This window comes from Artemia sp. Qi Xiang Cuo, chromosome 13, assembly GCF_049724085.1.
Source record: "Artemia sp. Qi Xiang Cuo chromosome 13, ASM4972408v1, whole genome shotgun sequence".
Lineage (NCBI taxonomy): Eukaryota > Metazoa > Arthropoda > Branchiopoda > Anostraca > Artemiidae > Artemia > Artemia sp. Qi Xiang Cuo.
The window spans coordinates 45,710,636-45,727,858 of NC_142806.1; the positions used below are offsets into that span (position 1 = coordinate 45,710,636).

The window sequence follows — 17,223 nt, forward strand, 5'->3', positions numbered from 1 at the left end:
CTGTTTTGAAGGGGTAACATTGCTGTTCGAATTTAATAAAAACTTTGTTTAGAAAAAAAATCAGTCTCATTACTTTTCTACCGCATCTTGTATGTTGAAATATGTAAACTAGGCCGTAAATTGGGCTTTTGAGGAAATGAAATTTCAGGGCAGATATTGTCTTTGAGGTGCCTCTCGGTTGCCTATGAAAAATGTCTATAAAATCACACCAAGTGACTTTTCTTCTTCTTTTATTTTTACTCAATGCAATGCTGTGTGTGCTTTTTACATCTTTTTTTTTTTACAACAAAAAAAAATTCAGCTGAATGAACTCATGGTATGAGCTACAAAATTCATTTCTGATCGAAATTATGTCGAGGTTGAGGACCAATCCTAAGCAACTCGAAAATAATTTATTAGTTGGCTTGGCAGTTCTTGTGCGGCTATTGTAGAGCTAATCATGGATTGGAGTAATAAAGTGTGCCTGACCTAAATGTAACTCAACCCATACCTAATACTGTATTTATTGTATTTTGTATTTTGGAAAGCGTTTTTGTTTTTAACTGTACAGTTTTTTTTTTTTTTTTTTTTTTTTTTTTTTTTTTTGCCATATTGATTTACTTTGGGGACATAGAATGCGGTGTTTTTGTTGGATATTGTTTTACAATTTGATATTTAAGCGATAAATTAAACGTGAAACTACAGCTCACTTTCCTAGCTCACATCTCCCGCTGGTTTTACAGCCTAACACTGGAAACAACTAGAAGAAATTGAGAAGTGGGAGGGGGTGGGATATAATACAGTGCAAATAATGTATACAATTTTAAAAATCAATATTCGCAATGTATCTTCAAGTTATGTATTCATTAATAAAAGATTCAGTTACTTTTAGTTTTCCCATTCCTTATTCTATTAACTTCTTTGGTTTGTTGGGGGGGGGGTGTATTCCAAAGGCAGCAATGTCTTATGATATTCACAAGTGTCGAAGTTTACCCTATTGAAAAGTAACATGATTTTATTTCGTACTCTTTTGCTTGCCTTTTTTAATTCAAATTTTATTTTATCTTATCAGTCCACGGTTATGTTATCCCTCGATTATCCTCGCGTGGATGTAAGTGGAAATTATATGGCTGCCATTTTTCTGAGAGGCTTAGGAGGGTGTTTTTAAGTATGAATCACAAAGCTCCTGTAGGCAAAGTATTGTTGCCGTGCATGATTTTGAGTAAATTTTGAGGTGGTTGTTTCATTAAGGACCCGTGCTATAGAATCCTTTAGATAGTGATCTAAAATGCAATCCAAGCCTGGAAGCTATTAGAAATAATTTAATGGCTACTTTTTTGTTAACTTGTGTGTTTTTTACCTATTATTTATATTTTATTAACTTTAGTCCAGTTTTTTTTTTTTTTTTTTTTTTTTTTTTTTTTATTTTTTTATTAAGTGTATACTTGTTCCTCCAGGACATCCACGATTTCGATGCTCTTGGGAATTCACTTGGACTTATATGTCTGTTCCTTTCCTTTTTTTGTTCGATGATGATGATCTAATTTTATTAATCTACCCCACAAAAAGGCAATAGTTCTTGGGGACTTTAGTTGTAACCTACTCAATGTTGGTAAAAATATTGAATCTGACACTTTTTTTGAATCGGTAACCGCGAGTGGTCTTCTACCCACAATTTTTTTCCCCAGTAGAGTTGATCCTGTGAGATCAACTTCAACATTAATTGAAAACATTTTTGTATCTACTTCCCTGGGAAATGACCTGTCCTCAAATATAATATTTTCGGATCTGTCAGACCATTTTCCTACTTACTTGTCACTACCTTCGCAACCACTACCTCTACGCTCTAAAATTAATATCCCAACACCTACTAGAAACTACAGCTGTGCAAATATAACCCATTTTATCGATTGCCTAAGAACCACTGACTGGTCTGATGTTTTAAATTGTCAAGAGGTAAATTCTGCCACAAATGGTTTTGCGCAAAGGCTAGGTTAGATTATCCTAGGTGAGTCTCCTCATATCGTAAAAACAAATTATATAAACCTGTAAGACCAGTAGTGATATTGACCTATCAAATTATAAAAATTATAAAAACTTATGCACTAAACTCATCCGTGAAGCGAAGAAAAATTATTATTATACAAAATTCTCAATTGCAAAGGAAACCTGAAAAAGATTTGGTCCACCATTAATGGTATAGTCTCAAGAAATAGAAATTCAAAGTCTAGACCTATTCGCCTTAAAGACACAAATGGCAGATTCATTGACCCTTTACGTGCACCTGACGCATTTAATACTTATTTTTCCAATTATTTTTTCTCATACTGACTCCCGCTCCTCCTTACAGGCTGTACTCTCTTGCTTCAATTCTAGATCCATGTTATTCTGCCCAACTGATAGCAATGAGGTATTTCAAATCATCGGTTCTCTCCCTATTAGTTTTATACCTGACTGTCTTGGATTAAGTAATAAGCTCCTGAAGACAGTATCTTCATTTGTTTACGAGACCATCGAGCACATTGCTAACCTATCTTTAATCAACGGAGTTTTCCCTGATTTACTAAAGTCAGCCATTGTTATTCCAGTTCTTAAAAAGGGTGATCCAACTGAGATAGGTAATTATCGTCCAATCTCAATTCTTCCTGTTATATCCAAAGTGCTCGAGAGAATCATCTTCAGATTTCTGTCTCCCTTTTTGTTTGGCAGTCAGCACTCCGTTTCCTTGATTTTCTCCTCACCATTGTGGCCTTAGGGCGAAATTTTCAGCTTTTCATGCTCTAATTGGCACCACACAGTTCATACTCTTACAACTCTGCCTTAAAAAAACCGTAATGGGTTTATTTTTCAATTTTTCTAAGGCCTTTGACACGGTCGATCATAGCATTTTAATAAGTAAATTAAATAGTTACGGTATTCGTGGTGTTCCCTTCTCTTGGTTTGATTCTTATCTATCTGGAAGGGTACAGAGTGTGAGCAAAGATGGAGTATCTTCTCAGCCCTTACCGGTTCGGAAAAGTGTCCTGCAAGGTTCCGTTCTAGGCCCTATTTTATTTCTCCTATATATCATGATCTTGTTATGGACCTGGGCCCTTCAGTGTATCCTGTACTATTTGCTGATGACAGCAACTTCTTCATCACTGGTACCAATTTACCATCGGCAATAACCTCTGCCCAAGTCCTTCTGAACAGAGTCCGGGCGTGGTTCCTTACGAATAACATGACCATTAATAGCAAAATAAGTCAAATAGTATTATTCAGAACCTCCTACAACAAAGACGTAATTCAACGTACTCTTGGTCTCAAGTACTCCTCCGACATCCTTCCACAAGTGGAGGTTGCCAAGTTTCTTGGTGTATTTATTGACTCATGCTTGTCATTCTCTAATCATATTTCTGACATCACAGCAATAATTTTTAGACAAGTAGTTATGATTAACCGTGTAAATTATTTTCTTCCTCCTGATATTCTAGTTATCCTCTATTATTCTTTTATTTTTCCTTACTTTTCTTATTGCGGATTAGTTTGCGGAAATACAAACCGGTCCTTCACTAAAAAACTCAAATTTGCCCAAAACCGTGCAATTAAAGCAGTTTTTTGGCTTCCCCGTCTATATCCAACCCGTGATTTGTACTCAGATTTTGGCATAGCTCCACTTGATCAAATTATACAAAAACTAAACTTATCACATGCTTATGCTGCTTTCCACAGTAATCTTCCTCCTCAACTACTAACCTATCATAATATTGATAAGTCGGAAGCCCACTGTCTCTGTTCATCCAGTAGAGCCTAGATAATTCCTAAATACATTTTTAGTGCTTCCCAACAGTCTCCCATTTACAAATTTATTATTCAATGGAACAAATACCCTCCAGTGTTGAGCTAGCCATAAGTTTCTGCACGCTGTGCAAAAATCTAACAAAACTTAACAACATAATTTAATCCTTCATTTTTTAACCAATTTGCTTTAACTACCCATGTTTTATTCTTCTATCTTTTTTTTCAGCGTTACTTTAATGTTTTCTTTTTTGGTCCTTAACAAGTTCTCTTCTAGGATCTTTATTGTTATTGATGTATGTGTTATGTTTTTATTCGAATAAATTGATTGATTGATTGATTGATTGATTTCCTTGATTTTGTCCAAAATCTTTTTCATTCGTAAATATTTCTAATCTACAAAAAAAAAAAAAACATCTATTGTATACAACAAACTAAAAGTATGCAAAAAAAGCAAGTCATTGCGTGATGCATCTATCTCCCATCAATTCTATCCCCAAATATTTTGAATAAACCTCCTCTTTAAATAATTAGTCTCCAATCAGGATCTCCTGATTGGAGATCATCAGGATCTCCTGATCTCCAATCCGGATCTCCAGATCTCCAATCAGGATCTCCTGATTGGAGATCCAATCAGGATCTCCAATCAACTACATACAGGATTGCCACCAGATGAGGAAAAAATCACTAGATTTTAGTGATTTTTTGGCTGATTTAGTGATTTTCTTAAATAATCTAGTGATTTATCTGCTGATTTAGTGATTTTTTGTTTAGGCAATATAAAAAACCACTAGATATAGTGATAAATCACTAGAGGTTGCCAACCCTGACTACATGTAGCATAGTAGAATGACCTCTGTCGTTTCCATGCCTGTAATAAAAGTAAGAACGGGTATTTTGTAATTGGTCCAAGTGCCAAAACATTTGCTTAGATGCTTGAAATTAAACCAACAATTTCCTTATTTAATCACTTCGACGCATATCATGGCATCTCCGGTACTTCAAATTTTTGAATTGTAATTGCTGAGTAACTTCTTTCTAAACCGTTCCTTTAAAGAATTATCCCCAAATCTTTAATTTTTTGCATCACACAAAAATATAGTATCTCCTCTCCTTTGTTCTCATACGCAGGGCAAAACTAAGAACTTGCTTAAAACCTCCTAGATTCAAGTGATAAATAGTTTCTCCTGGTACAATTATTATCCTCCAATAATGAGCTATTTGCAATCACATATAAATTGTAGAATACGCTTTCCATCGTTTCAATACCTAGGACAAAAGTAAGAACCAGATGAAAGCCTATCTGGAGATGAATATTTTCTCCCCGGTCCAAGTGACAAAAATAACTTCCCTGATACTTTGACTTGAGCTTGTACGTTCGTGATTTAATTTCATGACTTTGAAATGTAATTTGTCTATTCTTATACTTGTAAGTTTTTGCAATTGCATGGTATTCTCTTTCCAAACTAAGCTTCGTCTTTTTTTCTATTTTGTGTTTTTTGCTGCGGGATAATGATTTTTAGACATTTTTGTGAGTCATACTTCATACTCCTTAGCAAGTCTTTCCTTGCAGTAATTTTTTTTTTTTTTTTTTTTTTTTTTTTTTTTTTTTTCCTGAAAAACGTCTTACATCTTATGCAATAATACAGAGGGATGCAAATTCAATAAATTTTCTGGAATAAACTAAAACCAAACTAAGATTTGAAATATATCTAGCCATATATTCAATAAACGTCATCAGCAGAGAATGAAATAAAGATGTAAATTGAGCCATTCTTTATCGAAATCAGACAGAAAACTAAGAAAAATGCTATTGAAGTTATAAATTCAAACATCTGCCGGTGACAAAATTTGAAAATATTGTTAACATGCCATGTTCCAGTTGGATTTTATTGTAGTTAATTCCATCTTATTGGGATTTTAATTCCAGAAATATATCCATTTTTATAATCGAAAGTTGAAATGATTTTTGTTAATATTAGTGCCGTTAATATCAGTTTCGTGCTATAGCCTAATAACTGTTATTGCGTTTAACTTTTGGTGCTTGAGATTCATAGGAACCACCAGATTCATCAAGACCCCACGTGTCACTCCAAAAAGATGTATATATTCCTAATCTGAGCAAAACCAAAATAATGAACCCTAATTAACTCAATAAAAAAATTTAATCTTAGGGACTTATATGTTATAGCGACCACAAATTCTCGATCTGAGTAAAACTGGTTTTTCTGTCTGCATTCGGAGATAATTAGCTTAGTCTCAGTAAGATAAACTACTATGTAGGTATATTTTATTAAATATTTAATATATAAAATTGGTTAGTTTAGATATTTAATATAATGCGTTCTATGCGACCTGCTTTCCATAATTTACTGTTGTAGTTTCCATAATTGTGTTACTAAAGTATTATATTTTCGTCACATTTTGGTATATTTCATAATATACCAAAATGTGACCTAACTTCACATAATACCTAACTTCACTTCTTTGGCGTGGTCGCTATAACACGTAAGTACTAAAGCTTATTCCACGCTTTAAAGGGTCAGGCCGAAGCAGATGTGAAGGACTAATTCATTTTCTTCTAGCAAGCCTGTGGCTATGAGTTCACGAACAAATTGCATCGACTATATACAGATCAAGCCGTATCAACTGATCTTCAAGAAAGGTTTATGGATTCAATGTCAAAACAGGGAGTCACATTTGGGCATAATGTGGTATTCAACATAATGCAGGTAACATTTTGCATCTAACAGGATTGCATCGATGTTGTGCAGTCCTGTTATTTGTATTAGATTTGAATACGTTGTTTTTGTACTTCTAGCTATAAAAGTTTGTTTGTTTACATACAGTTATGCCACAGACAATTTAATTTTCCTATATTTGCTGCAATTTGTTTATATTACGCAGCTCTGTTATGTCATAGACCTTGTCATCCCAAATTTCAACGCTTCTAACAATAAAAAAAATTTGTTTTTCTACGAAAAATTTCATTAGGAGACGATTCGTTCCTGTCATATTTGAAGCACTTTACAGATATAATGAATTCGTGTTATCTAAAGTATAATTTTGTCCTGTGTTTTGACACTTGTATGCTTTGAACCTGTAAGTGAAGTCTGGGATAGTCAGACATAACTCCTCCCCTCTCTTGGAAAACCATGAAAAGTGAGTGTGAAGCTATTTTTATAGAGAATGTGATCAATTTGGCTTCCCCAACCCTAGCCCAAGAAAAAATGTAGCTCTACCCATGACAACTAGATACATCCTAAGACCCACAAAATCAATATTACATTATTTTTCAAATTGGATTTCCCAAATACGTGTTACCACCTTCAGGGTTGTTTCTACCCTAAAATGCCCTGCAATAGCTACTTTTTCAAACAGGAACTAATTTTTACTGTTTATTAAAATCGTACAAATATTTACAATAATAATGGTTTCTTAGTATCTTCTTCGTTCACAAAATTGCATAATGAATAAGCTATCACCCACTTCTATTGCCTGTGAGAATTTCTCCAAAGGAAATGGTTCTTAGTTCTTAGAACCATTGGTTCCGTTGTTCTTAGGTTCCGTCTTCGACACATTTGCTACACTAAATTAAAATTATTGTGCTTAAAGGATATCTTAATTCGGGTGTTCGATGCTCACTATACTTACTTTCGGCGGAAACCAGATGACATACAGTCCTGCCCGGCTTCATTGGACCTTGGAATGACTTCTGACCACCGTTTTGTTTGATCGGCTGCATCTTCTCTGGTGACCCTCCGTCAGTCTTTGTCCCATCGTCTTTCATGTCCCAGGAACCCCCTCCCCCCATGGGTCTAGGTCTTCTTTGAGTTTTCGCCACATGTTCCTCTTTGGGCCTCTTGGTTTTCGGTTCCAGGAAAGTGCTAGTTCGGCAACAAAGACGATCCGACATATCTTGCCAGCGCGACGACGCAAAGCGTGGCAAATGACCTTTTAGTTGACGTCTTTTAACATTAAGCGTGGGCTCCTCTGATGAGGCTCGTCAGTGAGTAAGAGTTGCTTGATGCTTTAGCTTCACGCTGCTAGCATTAGTTGCTCGTCTAGATACATTCATGTCGAATCGCATTTCGCCCGTGATGTATTTAAGGTGATATATTTAGCAGTATATAAATATTTTGTAGTCCTGTTATATAGAGGTGTTACTGACAAATTATCATAGAATAAAATGTCGGTAAGTAAAATGTGTAAACTAGTGTAAAATTGGGTAAAATGAAGTTTTACTCGGGGACATATTTAGTAAAATTGATGTGGTTACTATAAGCATAGATCGCTGTCTACTTGCAGTTTGTTACCGTGAACTGTTTGAAAGAAAAAACTAAAAGGTTTTATAAATGTGGCTGTAAGATATTTAAAATGCTATTAAGATATGTAAAATAAGTAAATATATATATATATATATATATATATATATATATATATATATATATATATATATATATATATATATTATATATATATATATATGTGTGTGTTGGTGTGGAAAGCCACTTGCACCACTTATTGGAGTGGAAAGCCTCGCGGCTACAACTACTGTGATGTAAATATAGGGTATGGTAATACCCTATTACGGTCTACACTGTTTCAGGGTATGGTAACGTGATCAAAAGGCCCAAATTCTAGGCCAAAGGTGACCCCACCTGGGGCACCCCTAATATATCTAGATATCTCTTTGGAGGGTAAATTTCCCCCCCCCCCCTTTCGATATACTAAGGACGGTATTTTTTCGCGAACTCTTTTCCTGCCCTGCCTGGGTTCCTGGAAAAATAATCTAACACGGTTGTAGAAAATAATTCACTTTTACTCTTTCGACGTCACTTAACAAAACATACCTCCATTAACTCTAACAGACTAAAAAAAAAAAACATCACTTGCGTACCAAGCACTTTCTGTTGGGGTGGACCTTTAATTTAGCCAATCCGCTAAATTAAAGCTCAAATCACTGGTTTTTTTTGAATAGTTTTATCTTTCAATGGCCCAGATCAGCCGAAAAAAATAGATTTTTAACCAAAGCTTTTACTTATTGTGAAACCCCTAGCTTAGCAACGGGACTTAAACTTATTATTGAAAATTATATTATAAGCAAATCCAAGCAAATATAATTACAGAAAGGAAAACAGGTCATTTATCTGAAAAAGAAAGGAAACGGGGGTGAAACCCCTACACACACACACACACACATATATATATATATATATATATATATATATATATATATATATATATATATATATATATATATATATATATATATACTCATGTGTTTTATCTAATTTATCGACAATAAAAACTAGGTTTACGTTGCTTGGGCATAGCGACGTGTTGCAACGGTCTTAGTAGGAATAATGCTTTCATTTTGATTCTTCCTTATCAATATAATGTTGTAGCTGTTGATCCTGAAAACTTTTAAATTATATGTTCTTAGAAAAACTTTAAAAAAAAAACAATGATTTAGTTAAGGGTCACTTTAAGCTATTTCTTCTTAAACCCAATTTTATGCTCTGCTTCTCGAATCCAAAATGTGACTTCTAAGTGTGCCGTTTATATTTAGTTGGTGCTGCGTTACTTTATGATGAAATATATATCGTAACCCAATCTTTGTTGTTATTTTTAAAAATGCAGAATGTGAAAGCTAAGGCTACAGTACTTAAAAACAACCTATCTTATTTGTTACCAATGAATCTGATAGTAAAGACAATTTAATTATGTAAATCACTGAGTGATTGCTGCATAAACACTTGACAAATAATTGCGAATTTACGTCATTGCGTGGGTATTTTGGTTTAGAAGTGTTGTGGGTACTTGTATGATACACCCCCTGCATCTCAAGTTGTTCATGTATTAACGCACTGTAAATCAGTTCGTTCGCTAGTTTCTTTCAACTTAATGTGAGAAAAGACAAAGAGAATTGACAGATTAGATTCGAAATACATAATTTTGGCCATATATTTGCACATTGGGGGGGGGGGATAAAGTATTTGGACAGTGTAAAGTCAGAAAACAATTCTTACTTCATAATTAATAAAAAAAAAATTTCCAAAAATTAAGTTTTTCAAAGATAAGTAAAGGCCATTTTAAACTTAAGCTCAGCAGATATAAATACCTTTTAAAATTCAAACTCAAAACGAACAGAAATTACTATTAAAGAATAAATGAAACCCAAAACGAACGGAAATTAAATAAACAATCATAGCAAAAACATACAACAAGTAATAATATAAATGAATAAATAGATCTTAAAGCGAGTAATTCTTAGATTGAATATGAAAATCAAGCTTAAAAAAAAAAAAATTATTTTCCTATTGAAATATAAATGAAACTTAAAACGAACAGAAATTAAATAAAAAATCAGTGCAAATAACCATACAATAGATATTAGTGTAAATTAATAAATAAATCTTAAAACGAATGAAACTTAAATTGAATATGTAAATCAAGCTTGAAACGAACAAAAATCACTACAAACAAGAGCTTGGGTATCACCTCCTTCTCTCACTGTAAAAGTCTAAAACCTACTGCGTCAACGGCGCTTTACTGAAAACCAATTTTATGACAAATTTTTTCTTTTGTACTTACTATTGAGAATAAACATTAAAATTATAGTAACATTTTGAACTAAACTGAATGAATGAATGAATAGAATTTTATTTTAAAAATTACTATCACAGTATGATCGCCGAATTTGAATTTTATGTAAAAAAAAGCACTATATATATCTCAAAAGCACTATACATATATATATATATATATATATATATATATATATATATATATATATATATATATTTATATATATCATCTTCAGAACGTGACGTTCACGTCAAACATAATTCATTGTAAAAAATACATTAAAAAAAAACTACGATTAGTTAAAAAGTCAAAATTAAAAATAAATAGAAAATAATAAAATTAATGAAAATACATAACAAATATGATGGGTCAATATTTAGAAATCTGTGTTATCCATATTTACAAAATTAGGCATAAAACTTTTCGCTAACCGCTGATGGACACAGCGTACCGGCTGAAATTTCTCAACAGGCACTGCAATCCTGCGCTGGAGTTGCTTTGTTGTGGATCGAGGGGGGAAAGGGTTTTTTTGGATTGGGTGGTTCAGATATTTTCTTCCGAAATCCATGCAGAGTTTCTCTCTTCTTTTTTCAGAGTTTGCATTTTAAACTTTGTCAGCAGCTCTTCATACTACATTTCTTTCTGTTTTGAAACTATCATTAGAGTTCTTTTCTGAGCTCTTTCGATCCTGGCGCTTTGCTCAATAGTCAGTCCAAAATTCCATACAGGAGCTGCATATTCCAGAATTGAGCGAATAAAAGATGTAAATATTCGGAGGAGGTGATCTGGAGGGGCGCCATGTCTCGACATAAGCTTGAGCATCTGCAGCCCAGTATTCCCCTTTTTTGCTAGACTAGATGTGTTTTCGTCCCATTTTAAATCACTGGTAATAATGACTCCCAAGAGTTGAATTTTCCTTACTTTAAGAGAACCAGAGATAGTTCGTAGAAAATTTGGTTCTGAAGAATTTAAAAATGAAATGGTTAAAATTGAAGATTTACTGTCATTCACTTTCATATTTGAAGTGGAAGCTTTAGTCTGCATGTTATTAATTAAAATTTGAGCTTTGCTACATTCATTTGCTTCACAAATTTCTCCAAGGGTAAGGTCGTCAACATATTTCCAGCGGTCTTCACAATCATTAGCGATATCATTGATCATAACTAGCAAAAGAATAGGACCCAGAATGGTACCTTGAGGTACACCACAAAAAACTAGCTCGGGTTCAGAGAAAGACTTCTTATATTTTAAAATTTTATATATTTTAACATATTTTGCTGAACAAGGGGATCAAAGTGATTGGCGTAACACCATCGAAGTTAAGTTCAGTATCTTTTTTAGGGATTGGAGTAACATACCCCGTTTTCCATATTTGTGGGTAAACTGAAGAAGTTGAAATGCAATTAAAAATTTTACTAATTTGTTTAAGTTTCTTTATTTTACTAAAAACTTGATCCTCAGAAATAGTAGGTAAAGGTAGCCATCGTGTTGAATATTTTGATGCTCTTGGTTTGTTTTGTTTACATCAAGACGCGGTTAAGACTGGATTATTCTGGCCAAATGACCATTTACCTGGTTAGCAACTGTTTCATCGTTAGAATCTGAACAAAAATCAACACCACTAGAGGATTTTCCACAAATTCGTTTTATTTCCTTATACTACATGCTAGGCTTTGATTCAAAAAGTTTATCATTTTTTTGTGGTAATACTCAGCCGCAGCTTTTCTTGTTATTTTACGTACTTTGTTGCGGAGCATATTAGCATTTCCTATTTTCCCTTCTTTTTCTTAGTTGAATGTTATACTGAATAAAATCTTTTATTTCTTGGGTTATGTATGGACGATCTGTGTTGCACCGCTTGAACATTTTCTCAGGAAAGCATTCTTCATATTTATTTCTTAATTTATCTTGCAAAAATTTAGCTTTTTCATCAGAGGACTCTAAATTTGCTACCTCATCCCAGGTCTCGGATGTAATCCAATTTCCAAATTCTAAGAGGCCCCTGTCCGAAAGAGGGTGGTAGGAAACTTTCTCAATGACATATTTTACTTTATACAAAGGCAGCGGAGCCCACTTTATCATGTAGGTGGTAGCTACCACCAAGGGGAGGTAGGTCTTGAGGTTCATTATAATATTCTGACAGATTTGTGCAAATTATGTGGAGTTTAGTATTACCTTTAGTAGTTGAAAACTTTACTATTTGCTTGAGTCCTTGAATTCTGATGAAACTTTCAATTCTTAGATCGTTCTTATCACCAGTAACGCAAACTCCAACATTTGGGTCCATAGAAGTAATAAAATCAATACACAAATCTAACTTTTTAGCCAATACCTTTTTTTGGAAAGATGCCATACTTGGTGAGCAATAAAACACTCCAATAAAAATACCAGTTACAGATCTCGCAAGCTTTTTTGGTCGAATAATAATTCAAATCATTTCACCATCGTCATCAATATGGGGAATCTGCAGAAGCCGCAGTGGCAACTGCTCACGTACAAAACACGCTACGCCGCCACCTTTCTTACCTAACGGATGATTCTGATGTCTTAGTTTAAAAAATCGTTTGTAACCTCGTATTGTAAGATGTTCAGGACTTTGTTTATGTACTTCTGTAACTGTAATAATATCAGCTCCGGCTACATGAACATAACCCTCAATTTACCCCATTTCATCAACGTTGAGGCGTTCCGTATTTAAAGTAAAAAAAGAAGGAAAATGAAAATGTGATTGAGGGACTTCTTTTTCAACAACTTTAACTTTGCTTACTTTTGTCTGTTTTGGGAAAATCTGTTTAGGTGGGAGAGAGACTTTAGTTTTATCTAATTCAATAACTAGGCTATCTGATTCATCATGAAGGGCTGCAAAACGGTTACGAGACAGAAACGGTGACCAAGGAGCAGAAACTATATTAGCGTTCGTCTCACTATTTGAAGTTTTATTGTTGAAGTTTTCCTGATGTTTTCCTCACTTTTGAAGTTTTACTGATGAGCTTTCAGCAATTAATATCATTATACATCAAATATTCAGTTTAATTTATTAGCTCTTTTTAAAGTTGTTCCAATCAGTTGTTCCAATTTCCAATCAAATGAGCCCTCTAGGAAGTTTATACGAGCATCCCTTCCATATCAACCATATATGCCCCCAGGGTATAACTTACAACGCCTACACCCGGGCCCTGGTTGGCTTTGTCGACACCGGAGTTTTTTGTTATCAGAACTTCGAACTATTTTTAACAAAATGTATATCTCAAAATTGTTATCTGATGAATCTAGGGCGTGGAAGAGGGGTGGGGGGCTAGTTGCCCTCCGATCTCTTTTGACTTTTAAAAAGTGAACAAGAACTTTCAATTTCCAATCAAATAAGCCCTCTCCGAAGTTTATACGAGCATCCCTCATATAAGAACTATATATGCCCCTAGAGCATTACTCATCTCCGGGCCCTGGCGGATTGCGTCGACACAGGAATTTTTCTTATCTGATCTTTGAACTATTTTTAATGAAATTGCTATAATGAAAATTTTATCGGATGGGCTTGGGGGAAAAAGGGTGTGTGGGGGGGGGGAAGGGCTAGTTGCCCTCGGATATCTTTTGACTCTTAAAAATTGAACTAGAACTTTCAATTTCGAATCACATGAGCCTCCTCTTAAGTTCTTACGAGCATCCCTTTCATAAGAACCATATACGCCCAATGGACAGCACTTATAACGCCTATCCCCCGTGCCCTGGGGGGATTTGTTTTAATATAATTTTTGAACAATGACCAAAAAACTGGCTATCTCAAAATTTGTAGCGGATGGGCTCGGGAAAAAAGAGCATGGGGGGGGTCTAGTTGCCCTTAACCCTTTTGACTCTTAAAAAGTGAACTAGAACTTTCAATTTCTAATCAAATGAGCCGTCTGTGAAGTTTATACGAGCATCCCTTTCATAAAAACCATACATGCCCTTAGGGCATAACTTAGAACACCTTCCCCTGGGCCCTGGGGGGTTGTATTGACACCGGATTTTTTCTTATCTGACTTTTTAACTATTTTTAACAAAATTTATATCTCAAAATTTTTATCAGATATGCCCCCAGGGTATAAATTATAATCCTTGCCCTAAAGACTCTGGGGGGAGTGTCCTGCTCAAACATATAATTTCCAGAACTTTCAACTATGTTGAACAAAATGGCTATAGAAAAATTTTGATTGGATGTGTTTGGGGAAATGGTGAGTGTGGAAGGGGTGTCAGTTACCTCACAATCACTTTCGACTATTAAAAAGAGATCTATCCATTTAAATTTCCAATCGAATGAGCCCTTTCTGAAGTTTCTACGACAACGCTCTCTATAAAAAACCTTATATGCCCCAAGGGCATAACTTACAACATTTGCCCTGAGGGTTGTGGGGGGGTTGTTATCCCCCCACATCAAAGACCTAATTTCCAGAATTTAAATCTACGTTGAATAAAACGGTTATCTCAAAATTTTTATTGGATGTGTTTGGGGAAAAGGTGGGCGTGAGAGGGGGGTTGTTTGCCCTCCAATCGCTTTCGACTATTTAAAAGGGCACTAGTTATTTGAATATCCAATTGAATGAGCCTTTTTTGAAGTTTTTTCGACAACTCGGTATAGAAAAACCGTATATTCTCCCAGGTCATAACATACAACCTTGCCCAGAAGGGTGAGGGGGAATGTACTCCTAAAAAACATTGTCTCTATATGTAAATCAGCTACGCTGAAGAAAACGGCTATCTAAAAATCTTTATTGGATATGGTTTGGGACAGAGAGAGCGTGGGAGGGGTGTTAGTTGCCTTCCAATCACTTTCAACTATTAAAAAGGGTACAAGCCACTCCAGTTTCCAATTGAATGAGCCCTTTTCGAAGTTTTTACGACTTCTTCGATGCGAAGTGCCCTGTTCTGAAGGAATAAATAATACATTATGCCACCATCGTTCTTATATGCCCCCAGGGCATAACTTAAAACCCTTGCCCTGAGGATTTTGGGGGAGTTTCCTCCTCAAAAACATATTTTCTATCTGGAAATCAACTACGCTGAACAAAATGGCTATCTCAAAATTTTGATTGGATGTGTTTGGGGGAATTATGGGCGTAGGGGGGGGCTAGGTGCCCTCCAATCTCTTTCGACTATTAAAAAGGGCACTAGAACTATGTATTTTCAATCGAATGAGCCCCCTTTGAAGTTTGTACGACGACCCCTTCCATATGAAGTGCCTCTGGGGAAAAGAAAAAAATAAATAAATAATAATAAAACATTTGAGCCGTATGGCCTTTACTATAGGCAATACTATAGCGTTGCCTCTGATATCAGAATAATTGTAGCTAACATATTTTGAATGCAAACCCGCTGTACTTCACCCTTACCCCCTTAATGTACAAATATAGCCCAAGTTTGTTTCAAAAGTATTATACTTTTATCATACTTAGGCATATTTCATTTAGATTAATCTAATTTCACTTCTTGAGACACAGGGGGTATATCGTACAAGTACCGTGTTGTGTAACCACTTCCATTAACCAAATCTGTGTCACCTAAAACGCATTGGAAACGATTAAAAGGTAGACCAGTGAGCAGATTTATGTAGCCTTAAGCCCCCGAGGACGAGCATGCTTTACATCTCTTGCTTAGAAGTCACTCTGTGATAGAAGAGAAATCCCTAAACAATAAACTTAACACCTTGGCTGTAAAAGTCAATGGTCTAAAAGTCCATATTTTTAATATCCTTGGCTAAAGAACCTGTGTATGAAAATTCAATTTATTTGGATCCTTAAGTGCGGAAGGTAGTTGAAAATCCACCCCCCCTACTCCCTGTATCGAAGTTACCGTAAGGGCTAGACCTTTCCCACTTTTCTTGATCAACTGAAATTGGTGGCATAGGAAAAATAAGAAAATATAAGACACAACCCAATTTTAGCTTTCGTAAATCAGATAACGTCTGGGAAGAATAATGTTAACACTTTTTTGTTAGTTGCAAGATTGTACACAAAATAGTTCATTTTTGCCGGCTTGTTGGCTGAACAATAGATACGCTATCGTCAATCAAAGTAAATGTCAGAGGGTTTTTTAATTGACGAATTAATCTATTTTTTACTGTCTTAATAATCGGTAATTTTTGTAAGTTTTTGTAACTTGAAATGTAATTTAGCTGAATTAATCGTTGTTTTTTTTTTCTAGCAAGGTGCCTGGCCATTTAGCTCAACCCCTGTTACTCCGTTTATTTTACCTCAACCTCTGGAAAAATCTGTTTCTGAGGTAAGCTCCTTTTCTGGTTACCTTTTATTATCTTAGGTGTAACTCGTAAAGCTTGTATATCGCGGCTTTTCGATATCTATCTTTGCTTCTATGTAATTTTGATTCTAGCCGCCATCTTCCAGGTGAGAATTATCTAAAGTAATGCATATCTTCGATGTTCGTATTTTACTTACTACAAGAATAACAAATCTTGATTAGAACCTTGATTGGTGCTATAAATTGCCAGAAAAAGTTAGTTTTTCACAAAGCAAGAGACACCATCCCTCCATAGACGTTTGTGATCTCATAGCTTAGGATTGAGTGAGCTGATTGTGATGCGGCAATGACACTCCCTTCCAGAGACTTAATATTTGATGGGTGTGAACAAAGAAAAATTCTTAAATTCTTAACTAAGGCAGTGAAAAAAAAATATTTATAGGCTACTAATAAAAGCTTGAATGTTTTGGCTTCATATCCGGTAGCCCTTATCAACAGAAAAAAAAATATCACTTTATGACATACAAGAAAATAATATAAAGAGATGGAAGAACGCTATACAACGCTGAACGATGTACGTTTTTTCAAATGTGAGTTTCTTTTGTTTTGTTTTTTCTTCCTTTTTTGCTTTTGTTTTATCTTATATTT

The 17,223-nt window shown here is 34.7% G+C and overlaps 1 protein-coding gene across 1 annotated transcript in view; it reads left to right on the forward strand.

The window, feature by feature from the left end:
• Positions 1-17,223, forward strand: part of LOC148945330 (cullin-2-like) — a 90,912-nt gene that overhangs the window by 40,481 nt on the left and 33,208 nt on the right. The window contains exons 7-8 of the mRNA XM_089099008.1: positions 6,342-6,488; positions 16,522-16,599. Of these exons, the coding sequence (XP_088955134.1) occupies positions 6,342-6,488; positions 16,522-16,599 (225 nt within the window). The remainder of the gene's footprint in view (positions 1-6,341; positions 6,489-16,521; positions 16,600-17,223) is intronic.